The 12,014-nt window shown below is 56.4% G+C and overlaps 4 protein-coding genes across 4 annotated transcripts; 2 read left to right on the top strand and 2 right to left on the bottom strand.

Annotated features, from left to right (window-relative positions):
* Positions 1-579: 579 nt before the first annotated feature.
* On the bottom strand, positions 580-963 carry CH63R_09158 (uncharacterized protein; the record flags this gene model as incomplete). The annotated part of the gene is made up of 1 exon (XM_018304132.1): positions 580-963. The coding sequence occupies one exon, from the start codon at positions 961-963 to the stop codon at positions 580-582; it is 384 nt and encodes a 127-aa protein (XP_018156155.1).
* Positions 964-2,683: 1,720 nt separating this feature from the next.
* On the top strand, positions 2,684-3,941 carry CH63R_09157 (Cytoplasm protein; the record flags this gene model as incomplete). Its single annotated transcript, XM_018304131.1, has 5 exons — positions 2,684-2,885; positions 2,953-3,026; positions 3,078-3,276; positions 3,360-3,472; positions 3,531-3,941. 5 exons carry the CDS (start codon positions 2,684-2,686, stop codon positions 3,939-3,941), a joined length of 999 nt encoding a protein of 332 aa, XP_018156154.1.
* Positions 3,942-6,597: 2,656 nt separating this feature from the next.
* Positions 6,598-7,946, top strand: CH63R_09156 (uncharacterized protein; the record flags this gene model as incomplete). Its single annotated transcript, XM_018304130.1, has 2 exons — positions 6,598-7,179; positions 7,245-7,946. 2 exons carry the CDS (start codon positions 6,598-6,600, stop codon positions 7,944-7,946), a joined length of 1,284 nt encoding a protein of 427 aa, XP_018156153.1.
* Positions 7,947-9,807: 1,861 nt separating this feature from the next.
* Positions 9,808-10,747, bottom strand: CH63R_09155 (uncharacterized protein; the record flags this gene model as incomplete). The annotated part of the gene is made up of 2 exons (XM_018304129.1): positions 9,808-10,401; positions 10,634-10,747. The coding sequence occupies 2 exons, from the start codon at positions 10,745-10,747 to the stop codon at positions 9,808-9,810; spliced, it is 708 nt and encodes a 235-aa protein (XP_018156152.1).
* Positions 10,748-12,014: the final 1,267 nt, after the last annotated feature.

Here is a 12,014-nt window from a genome sequence, read left to right as displayed (position 1 = left end):
TAGAGATGATTTTGGATATGGAAATCATGATGTTGACGAGAGTTCCCTCTGATCGTATAAGTACATTTGATGGGTCGTGAAGAAATAAGTCTCTTCAAACTCGAGAGGAGGCGCTGCAAAGAGGGCGTTGCTGTGATGCGTTGATGCTTTCTCCGACACGTTTGGCTCGCTCTGAAGGATGGGCCTTTTCGACATCATCCTCTGGACCGAGGCTCGTCAGAATGCTACATCTTGAGGGGGGGAAAACTAAACTCTACCTTGTTGTCAAGACCTGGATGTGCAAATTGTGTATTCTACCCGGATCGCCATGGGATTTCAAGGCAGCAAAGGAATGGCTCCAATGGAATTTACGAATCCTCGGTTAGCCATAAAAAACTAGTCACGACCTGAAGATTGTAACTCTCGCACACATCAGGACCTACCACGATCCTGCTGAGTCTGGGACAGAAACACGGGGTCCGACAATGGGGAGGTGGTTATCCGCGGCCGGAAATCAACAGAAGCCATCCACTACTATGAGAGGTATTACGCGAAAAGGGAGCCTGTCAATCCGTGGGTACGGTGAGCACGGATGACGAATTATCTGGCGAGGACCCGTCGAACATAGGCCATAGTATCTGTAGCAATAGTAACATGGCGATCTCTTTGACGTAGGAAGAAGCCCCCGCCGTCCACCGGAGCCGAAATCTCCATCGGGAGAGGAGCCGGTGGCCGTCGAGGTCCGGCGCCGAAACATGCCCCCCCCCCCCCCCATCCGCCTCGCCAAGAGAAGATCCTCGCACTGCCACCCCCAAGAAGCCACACCACGGGGCAAACAAGCTCGTCGTCGTCGTCGTCGTCGTTTGGCAACGGCGCGGGAGGGGACGCTGCGGCGCTAGCGAGGGCGGCCCGCTGCCTGGCTGTCTGTTCTCCTCCGTCTCGGGGCACAGATCTTTCTTGGCGTCCAGTGGCTTCGCCGTACATGACATGAGCATGAGCATGAGCATAAGCATGACAGCTCGCAGGCTGCAGGCTGCCGCTCTGCAGACGGACCTGCATTAAACGTCGGTGTCTTGGACGGGTCAGAAAGACGAGCTTGCGCTTACAACGGGATATGGGAAGCGCCCCCCCGCGACATATGGATGATTCGAACCACAACGATTGAGCGGCCCAAAGCATTCTGAAGCTCGAGGCTCGAGGCTCTGGGACGGTGAGGCGGATTCCCTACCGCCGGATGTCCAGCCCGACTGGCCTACGACAGTCCATTATCCAAGCCATCAAAGACCATAGGACGGACATCTTTGACCCCGTGACTGTGACCATCACTCAAGCCCTTGCGAAAGGTCGCCCCGGAGCAACGGGCGACGCACAGCACGCTTGACCTCGCCACCGGCAAGCGACGGAGAAACTTGCACGTCAAAGGTCGAATGGCTGCCCGCGCCGACCGGGAGTTCGCCAGAGGTGACACCTGTCCAACGCAGCGCAGAGAACGAGCGTTATTGCCCACTGTGCAAGTAGGACCCGAACGTTATCAAGAGGGGAACTGGCGCACCACCCACCCCACTGCGGGCATACACAGACGGGCGGCCTTGTGAAAGTTTCAGGGAAAAGTGTGTGACTTGAGGGAGTGTACACTATACTCGGCGGTTGCTGCCCGCATTCACCCTCGTAAATTATGCCATCCCCATGCCCGTTCAGATGTGTTCTGGATCCCTGGATATCATTTTGGCATGACGACAAATGGTGGTGCGTACCGCAGGTCCTCTAGTTCATATCAGCAAACGACCGCCGGGACTACCGGGACTGATGATCCTCGAGGATCAGTGCGGCAACAAAGGCATAGGAGAGTCTGGGTGATAGAGTTTTCTGTCGCTGTAGCTTTGTAGAGAGGGAGAGGGAGGGAGAGATACGGAGAGACTGTGTGAGAGAGAGAGAAGGGCACGGCTACAGAACTCTGAGCTTGTTAAGCGGATTCCCGTTGGAGAGAAGATGGTGTGTGAGGTACTACTGATTGAGGGAGAGGAGCACTGGGGCCGTATTCGCACGCTCAACCCCCCTCCCAATCCGTCGAGACAGACCACGACCGAATTTCTTGAGTGGACTTATTTATCTACACAAGGTGTCGGGAATTGTGAGCGTCTGTTATCGGCGAATGTCGTTGATCTCGGACGCCTTTTTTGGTGTTTCAACTCTGGTTGTCGGTCAACCGCCTCCCCAAAAGGGGCCCCCGTCGCCACAAGGCCGTCCGGTCTCGTTCGTAGATACTGCGTGCGATACCCATTACCGTGCGCGAAACACGCAAGTCATGACGTGAAATCTCCCACTGTCCATACAGTCTCTGTAGATCGTACTCACATTGCAATGGAGCGGCCCATCAACTCGCCTTGGATCTCCTTGTCTCGGGTGGGAGGCAGACCCATGTCGCCGCTGGCTGGAGCTCATTTGGAGGTGCGGGGGATTCTCCCGTTGCCCTGCATACGCGATGTGCCTCTTGGATCAGGGAGAGACCTGGGCGAATGCTGCGCCTGCGATTCGATCGAATGCCTGGGCCGCAGCACTGACGACTGTCTCTCTTGGCCGATGTTTGGGTGGCTGTGCGTTCCGCTTTCCGGTTTCGCATTGATTTCAGATCCCGCCATCTCCCTACTTGATATGCATTTTCTTTCCCCTTGATACTCGCTCGCTCTTTGTACTCTTAATCAAAATGGCCAGGGGTCGCATCTTTTCCCGCGGTCGCTGGAGCCCGATCGCCCAACATCCAGATCACCATCACTACCAGTCGACGGCTATTCCCACCATGCCCGACGTCGAGATGGCCAGGACCAGAGAACGGAGAGAGGACGACGAGGAGACCGAATACCGTCCTCTCAACTGGAAGAAGATCTTCCTGACGCCCAAGTATATCCGTACGAGCGACCCGAACTCTAGAGGCAACTATTGCGGACGCTGTTACTGACAAGGCGGTTTGCGCAGCACTTCATCTCTTGGGAATTGCCATCGTCGTGGCCACTGTCTTTATCAGTCTTCACCATGATGATGTCGTCGAGGTCCGTGGCACCCCTTGGCATGTTTGACAAGCTCGATATGCTGACGCTCAGCTACTACCGCAGAAACTGCGGCCGTTCTCGGAAAAAGTTCGATCATTGCCGGGAGGGTTCTTGATACCCATCGCCATTCTGGTTTTGATCTCGTTCCCACCTCTGTTCGGCCACGAGATCGTGGCGCTCTTGTGCGGCGTGGTGTACGGTCTGTGGATCGGCTTCGCCATTGTTGCCGCTGGCACATTCATCGGAGAGAGTAAGCGGCCTTTGAGGGTTTCTTCTTCTTTTTGTTCTTTCTACGAGTGACGGACAGTCGTGCTGATTTGATTTGCAATGCAGTCGGGACCTGGTTCGCATTCAAGTATACGTTGCGAAGAAAGGCGCAAAAGCTGGAGAGGACGAACCTCAACTACGGTGCGTTGGCACGGTTAACGCGCGATGGAGGTTTCTGGGTACGTTTTATGTTCTTCCGGACTGAACGAGGCGGTGGAAGACTGACCCTGTTGACAGATTGTCTTCATCATTCGATTCTCCGTCATCCCGTCGCATTTCTCGACGGCCGTGTTCTCGACCTGCGATGTCAAGTTCTGGCACTTTGCAGTGTCGACGTTTTTGACGCTGCCGAAACAGATCATCCTGGTGTACCTCGGCGTTCTCCTCGTCGAGAAGCAGCAAAACAGTACCATCAAGAACGTCGTGTTCGGTGCCACCGGCGTTCTGACCGTGGCTCTAGCCGTATACATCTATATCAAGATGCGGAGCGTCAAGAAGACTTTGTTGAGGGAGCAGAGCGAACGGAAGGCGCATCGGGAGCTGTTGGAGCAGCAGAAGGCCGAGGCCGTCGTCGTCGAAACAGAAATGGGGCCTCTCGAGCCCGTCGCAACGAGAACAGACAGACCGGGATACCCGCAATGGATTTGAAGGGCTGGGAGTTTGGGGGAAAGGCGGGCGGACACATGATTATGACGGATGGATATGGGGCATAAAGAAACGGGAAACAATGGGTTTTTGGTTATTTGAGCGTTGACATGCACATTGTAGCGTCAAGGGGATACGAGCTGGGTTGAATCTCTCTTCCGATAAATATCTCTCTGTGCGAGAAATAAGACACGAAGAAGCGATGAGGATCGCCAGACACGCCGTCTTTACCTACCAGTGAGTGGATCCAATACCCAAAGCCGAACAGGCCTGCTTCGGTATGCAGCTATCAGAAGCCGCCGGGTATTGCCTCGCAAGGCTGGAGAAGAACATGGGGGTTACGGCATCCTGGTGGCAGGCCGTCAGACTGGGTTTGGTCCGATCGGGTAGTGAGTAGCCATCCCAACGATAGACGATTCTCTAAAGAGGAACACCCAGCGGTCTTTGTTGCTGGGAGCTGCGAGGTGTATATTGGAAGGGCGAAATCGCCCGGTATCAACACCGATGAGTCAGTGTCGGCGTCAGGAAGCCTTGGGTGGGAGTGGTGGAGAGAGGTTTGCGAGTGTGGCAGACGATTCCGGACGCCCTTGCAGAAGAGGTTTCGTGCCGATGCCGGTATGAATGTGGGCGAATGGTGGCTCAGGCAAGCTGTAAGAGATCGAGTTAGAGATTCCGTGTTTGGCAAGTTAAATCAAGCGAGAAGAGTCGACTCAGGTCGCGTCGTCGAGATGTACGAGTGGTTGTCGAAGGGGGGCGTATAGAGAGAGAGGTGCGCGAGTCGTGGGGTTCGGAGATGGAGTGGAAAGAAACAACAGCTACGACGGAAAAGGAAGCGAAGCGACGCAGGCGCAGTCGCAGTTCGCAGTCGCCGTTCGCAGTCGCCGGCGCAGGCAAAAGTTGCGGCTCAAGCACCAGGAGGGGAAAAAAAGACAGAGACAGGGAACCAATATCGAAGAAGAAAAAAGGACCCCTGTGGCCGCACGACTTGGCCAATCCGAAGGGTGGAAAGGAAAGAAAGGGTGCGGCCTACAGCGTTTATGCTTGTCCCCTCACCCCCGGCGCGGTGCCCACTGTGTCTGAGGAGGAGAGCATCGCAGCGGGCACCCAGAGCGCGGGGTCCGGAGTGGTCGAGATTTGCACGGTGGACTGTTGCCGAACGGTGGGGGGGGGAGGGGGGAGGCTCGTCGGCCTGGACGGGCGAGACGAATGGTTAACAAGGGTCTGTCAGGTGGGTGGGGGAGTGATGAGTAGGGAAGATGTAAAAATAGCATTTTTGCTGGGAGATTTGTCCGCAGCACTATCATAGGGTTCTCCTTCACCTACGGGGGCTACGGGGGCTACGGTGGCTACGGGGGCTACGGGGGCTACGGAGCTACGGGGGCTAATGGTTCGCCCGCCGGTGGACTCCCGTCTTTCGTTCATTCCGGGGAAATGAAGGGTAGAAATGAGATGGCTTGGCCGAGAAGAGCGAGAAGGCAGACCTTGGTGATGGGGGTAGAGTAAGTCTCACTTCGTGATGAGAGCAGTTCATCAAGACGCCGCAGCAGACAGTCATCTCTCGGAGGGAGTGAAGGGGAGGCGGGCACCATGTATTCATGGTCGTCGCATTATGGCCATCGGGTTATGGCCGTGATAGTAAGTAGAATCACACCCTAATGAACCCCTATTCTGCACCACCGGGCAGACGTTCCCTCGGTGAGGCTCAAATACAGTTAGCGGCCAAGCCAAAACATGGTGCGTAGTTTAATGAGCACAACCACCTTGGCCCTCCACCATGACCTCATATGCCGATGAAACAAAATGTCCTTAGGTAGAGGAGAGGAAGGGGAGCGAAAGCCAAGATCCCAAGGCCATTGAAAGTCCAAGGTCCAAGGGTCCGAGGCCCAACCTTCATTGCCGGTCACAAGCTGGGCCGCGAGTTTCTATTCCCACGTCAATCACCGGCTCGAGCCGGACCCCGTGGATGACGGGCGGCCTTCGCATCGTCCCTTGCAATCGCCAACCAAGCGCAAGCCACGCACAAGGCGGCGTGTCGCTGCGTTTGTAGTGCAGTGCGGTCGTGCCGCCGCCATTGGAGATGATGAGCCCGAAACTAGGGAGAGAGTGGGGCCCGCTAACGCTACCAGCACTGTTAGGTGCTACTTAGGCAAAGTATCCGTACCTACCACCTACCTACCTGGGCACCTGTATGGAGGTCGAAAACCATACACAGCTGAGAACCGGCTTCACAGCCCGCCTCTCTCCCCATCTCCATCCCCATCGACCGAGCGTCCGTCCCCCCTGCCCTTTAGAGGCGCCTCTTCTTCTCTTTTGCCTCACTGGCACTGTCAGTTCTAGGTACCTCAATCCGATCGCGACCCCGGCCGCTGGCAGCTGCTGCGCCTCTTTCAAGACCACTTCTTTTCTCGTCCTCTTGGGCGCAACTCAGTCTTCCATCTCTCTATTTATTTTTCCCCCCGCGCAAAAGCACGTCTACTTAATCGACCTTGACCACCAGATGACGACGACGACGACGACGACCATCACGACGACCACGGGAGAAGGATAACAGAAAACCCGCTAGTGTACATCACCACTGCACGCGCGACTCCAAACTCAAGAAGACAGTCCCTGGTCCAACATACCCAACATCGTTGGAACCCACCCGAATTGCGACGTCATGGCTGCTGTACCGTCAGCTCCTCCCGCCGCGCCCGCCGCCGCCAATCCTTACTTTTCCCCGACGAATGGCAGTGCCAAGCCTGCGACAGACTCCACGGGGACGACAGATCCTACTGCCACTGCCACTGCCACAGGGACGGCTTCGGAGTTTGAGACCGAGGACACGAGGACGAACGAAACCCATGTGCCCAATGGCCACGATGCGACAGGTGACGAGCTGAGGCCCAAACTGCCCCCTAGGCCATCCTCAATAGATGCCAGGGAGGGGCTCATGCCGACCGACCAGTCGGTGCAACCCCTCAACACGGCCGCCTCTACCACCCGCACGAGATCCACGACGCATCAAACGGGCCACGACACCAGAGACACCACGATAGAGATCGACGATACGAAACCTGCCGACTTCGATGGCGAGATCCATACCAACAACGATCTCCCAACGCCCCAGATCCTGAAGAAGATTGAGAAATACGTCGTGCTGGACCGCCATGGGAAAAGCCATACCTTCAAGAGCTTATACAGCGGCCCCAATGCCGCGAGACGAGTCCTCATCATCTTCATCCGTCACTTCTTCTGCGGCGTAAGCTCCCCCTCCCCGAACCCTGCGGGCCTGACCGTTGCTGACCTCCTTTCCCCCCGTCATAGAACTGCCAGGAATTTCTCCGCTCCCTCTCCGAATCGGTTACCCCCGACGCCCTGCTGGGCCTCCCGATGAGCACCTTCATCGCCGTCGTCGGCTGCGGCAACCCGGGTCTGATTGACATGTACCTCCAGGAGACGGGGTGTCCGTTCCCCGTATACACCGATCCCACGAGACGTCTGTTCGCAAAGCTGGGCATGACGCGCACCCTCGCGCTGGGGACCCGCCCCGCCTACATGCGCAAGTCCATGATCAAGTCGGCCGCCGAGAGCGTCTTCCAAGGGCTGAAGCAGGTCAAGGCTGGGCTGGCTACTAAATCGGGCGACCACAGACAGGTCGGCGGGGAGTTTCTCTTCGAGCCCGTCGAGCTCGTCACCGAGGTCTCGACGCCCTACGCCGAACGCCAGATCGAGGAGGCCATGACGTCGAAGAAGAGCAGCATCGATAGCCAGGAGGGAATCGACGGCGAAGGCGACGACGATTTCGAGCCGGAGGAGAAGAGGGTCACCTGGTGCCACCGCATGCGCTCCACCCGAGACCACGCTGAGATACCCGAGCTGATGGAGGTGCTGGGTCTCACGGGCTCCGGAAAGCCTCCCGCTCACGAGAACAAGAGATGGTCGAAAGCCCTGGAGATGAGGAAGGGCACCGGCTTGAGCATGGCGAGCCAGATGAGCAAGCTGAACGAGCAGCAGGAGCGAGCATAGGAGCGGCGAGGCTTCTTTTGTGTTATCGACGGGTCGGTGCGGCCGGCCGGCCCACCGCAGATGCCCATAATATTTCAAGATGAAGGGTCTCACGCGCAATAGGATTCAGGTCAGGCTGCGGCTATGAGAGGGATGAACAAGGACAGCTGCCCAATACCCTTTTGACTTTTTATCTTACATGCTGGAGCTGAGTATAGCATTAGCCGTATCAAATGATACCTGCAGATTTTGGCGTTGATGGCAGAACTGGGCCAGCGAGTCACCGGATCTTGTGTTGCTTTACCCCCTCCCCCCAACACCAAGGCTCATTTTTCCTCGGTTCTTGCTTCCTTACTTTGCGACGGTCACTCGCCTGTGGTGGACTCGAGGCTCTATACCTGAACCTACACCACGCGCGGCGTCAACCTTGAGACCCTGGGTTCATCCCATTCATGAGACGAGGCACCCAACGTCAGCCAACAAACCTCACTTCGTCCGCTCACGTCTCTCTTCTCGCGTTGCCATACAAATGAGCCTGCAGGATTTAGAAGTCTCCCCTACCTACCCCCTCTCCCTGCTGAACCTCCGTCAACGTTTACGAGCGATCCACGGGATGGTGGGAAGCGAAGGAATCGTCGGTCTCACTCAGACGCCATCGTCATCCTCTCCAGCGAGTGAGCGATCAACAACCCAAACTCAGAGACGGCCTTGTCCACCCAGACTCGGATGGCACCCCCTCGGCGAGTCCTCGGTTCGGCCTGGGCGCATATGTGTCGACGATGAAATGCTCGGCTCAGGCGCGCCATGCATGAGGTCCTTGCCTCCGCCGAAGACGAAAGTCTCTCTCTCTCTCTCTCACACACACACACACACACTAAATTTTCGTCGCCAAAAAGCTTTCCTGCCTTCTCATGTCTATTGCCGCTGCATAAACATCAGCGCACAGAGACACCATCGCCGGCCTGGATCACGTCCAGTTTTCTCCTGAAAGGAGACACACACTTCGGACCCTGCGCGAACCTCTACCCGAATCAGACAAGATTCCTCGCGTCTCCCCACGGCATCGCAAACGGCCTACAGATGTTGGTAAGCTGGCATGCGCTGACTGCGTCCTCGCCTATCTCGGAATCGGTCACGACGAAGATTGATCCTTCCCAACGCCAAAAGCCCCCCTGCTCGTCTCTATATTTAGAATGCGCAAAACCTGGGGAGCAGCCAGACTACTGCAGCACCTCCGACCATCGTACGGGCTCTCGAATCTATGTGTCTGCCGACCAATGGGCGTGGACTCCTCGGGATGGGGGAGGTAAGCTTAGCTACACCCAGTGTTGGTCAGAATGAAGCAGGCTAAGCAGGGCTGAGCGAAATCCGCCGGGCCAGTGCCGCCGCGCTGACGGGGGACCGCCGTCACCCTCTAGTTCACTAGTTCCCTTCAGCGACCTCGTCGAGATCTCCGTAAGGCTGAGCAAGGATTCGACAGCACAGGCTGCGCCTTTCCAGGAAGGCTTCCTCGGAGTATTTCGTGAGCAGGGAGGCGGGGCTACGCGATCACTCGCAGTCGATTCGTTTGACCTCGCGGGATCTCGTTCTAGCAGCGCTCTCTTGGAGCACCGAGGGGGCTTCATCACGCCGCCACCACGACGTGTGCGCCTCCGCTCGCGTGAGATCGTGGGCGCAGCAGCAGCGCTGACATCCTTTAGACGAATTACGATGAGTTCCAGGTAGAATTTCTCTGAGGAGTTGATGACGAGGGACCCCGTTTATAAAACAAGACGTTCTCCTCGTCTGGGAGCTGTCTTTTCTATCCTCATCAGTATCAACGTTTTCAGTCCGCCTCGTCCACACAACCAACAAAACACAAGACTTTCCTCTCCCCTCGGCTTCACAAACACTTTCGATCACAACCACCACCACCACCACAAAAATGCAGTTCGCAAACATTCTCCTTGCTGCCCTCGCCGGCGCTGCCTCCGTCTCGGCGCGCACAAACCCCACCGCCCGCCGCCAAGCAGGCGCCGCTGCCCACCCGGGCTGCCGCATCGTCCCGGCCTCGGACCTCAACTTCGGTGTCGCGGACCTGACCTCCGGCACCGTCGTCACAAAGGTCCTCACCTTCCCTGTCGGCCCCTCCGCCGCGGGGCCCTGCCAGCTCGTCGGCGCCTTTGCCCGCGGCTTCCCCATCGACCAGGGCGGCGGCGCCCTCGCGCGCCTCGACGTCCGCGCCCTCGGGGGCGACGCCCCGGGGAGCCTCGTCGGCTCCTTCGGCCCGCTGCAGGTCGAGGACGACGTCGTGGTCCGCGATACCCTGCAGGTCATCAACAGCTTCCAGTGCGCTGAGAGCCTGAGCTTCGAGTTCGAGGTCGCCAACGACGCCGGGGTTGAGGAGGACATCAACGTCACCTTCACGGCGTCGGCGCTCGGCGGCTTCTTCGTGCAGGTCGGCGACCAGTGCAACTGAGACCGAGGCCGCGCGGTTCTGGGGCCGGACGTGGGACGTGCGTGGAAGTTGGGTCGGTTCAGTAAATCAGGGGACAAGCGTGCTTTCTTGACTTCAAAGGTTCTGGGGGGGGGGATTACGGACTCTGGTTGCATTAGTCGGCGGCGTCTTTTGAGGGGCATAGCATGATTCGGGGCTGGGCATGTATTGGATCGTGTGTTTTGAATCCTAAGATTTTCTTTTTCACTAGTACTTCTACCAACTAACATACTGTTCGTTCCTTGACACGAGCCTTAGACGGCATCACAAGCCGCGAGAGTGTGCGTTCGGCTGCGGTACCAACAGGGTAGCCACTTTCCATCACGTTAATGTCATCGGCAGACATGACGGCGCCCATCCAGGGCTGTTCAAGGGGGTGTATCACCGTACGGCTAACAAACTTGAAATCCGTGTGATCTGCGAGGTCTCGATAAGAGAAGTCTTGTTACAAACAAAGCTGATATTCCTTATGACCAACAAAGAGCACGGCTGACTACATCTCAAAAGTGCTGCTGGAAAGACAAGAACATGCGGGCTCCTCATTCATCAAACCCCCAAAAGTCACGTCGTCCCATCAATACCCACCCGATGCCGTCATCAGTTAGTTACACATCTCAAGGTCCAGACTGCACCTGTAGCGTAACTAAACTTGCTCAAAGTCTAAGGTCTATCTACAATCAGTCTCTAACTTCCCTTATGTTGGTCGTTGGACTTGACCGCGACTGCGAATGGGAACAGCCTCACGATGCGGCCATGACTAAGTGTGGCCCCAATGTTCGTTCCTACACCAAACGAAGATGGAATCAGAAGACCTGTCCTGGGTCCTCCTCACAGCAGTCGCCGCTATCGGGGGTCAATACTCCGAAGTCAAAGATGCTTCCAGAATCACTGCGGTTTTTCGAACTCTGCTTCAACGAGCGACACAATCCAAGGTTTTTCACCATGATCTCAACAGATCTCACAGCTTTTTTCCCAACATGGCTAACAAATTAGTCTTGTCAACTTAGTTCGAAGCCCCCAGATGTCTCCCTTGTACAGAGTTTCCTGCTGCGAGACATCGGGTCGATGTTTTCCGGGTCCCCACTGAATCAAACCGTGTTGCAGCATGAGAAAAGCTTGCTTGTGACGTTATGTCGCAGTCTGACGACTCCCGATGCCTTTAGTAAGCCTGCGGAGCCGACAGTCCAACAGAACTCAGATCATGAGTGGCGGGCTTGGTTAAAAGATGAAGAAATGGTTCGCCTAATGCACAGCGTATACAGTAAGTCAAATAAACTGCGCCTAATAGTCTGAGTGGTTGTCTAACAGCCCGAAAAGCATTGGAGTGCTTTCAGTTGGTGTTCTTGGACTTGCGACCGTCCTTCAAACTCACAGAATTGACGCAGCGACTCCCTTGTAATGACAGTGCCTGGCGATGTCGCGATGCAAAGCGCTGGAGAGAACTGGACCAAAAGCAGGGTGAAAGTGTTCCCCAGCGGCCCCATGAATCCTTCTTATGCAGAACCGGCATTCTAAGCCTCTATGCCACTGAGAGAGATATCTTGGATCACATGCAATCATCGCGGCTTCTGCAATCCTTGATCCGATCTGAGTCCAGATCGGACGCACAGGCA

Source organism: Colletotrichum higginsianum, chromosome 6, assembly GCF_001672515.1.
Source record: "Colletotrichum higginsianum IMI 349063 chromosome 6, whole genome shotgun sequence".
NCBI lineage: Eukaryota > Fungi > Ascomycota > Sordariomycetes > Glomerellales > Glomerellaceae > Colletotrichum > Colletotrichum higginsianum.
The sequence above is the reverse complement of the archived record's forward strand: the minus strand, read 5'-3'. Positions and strand labels throughout refer to the sequence as shown.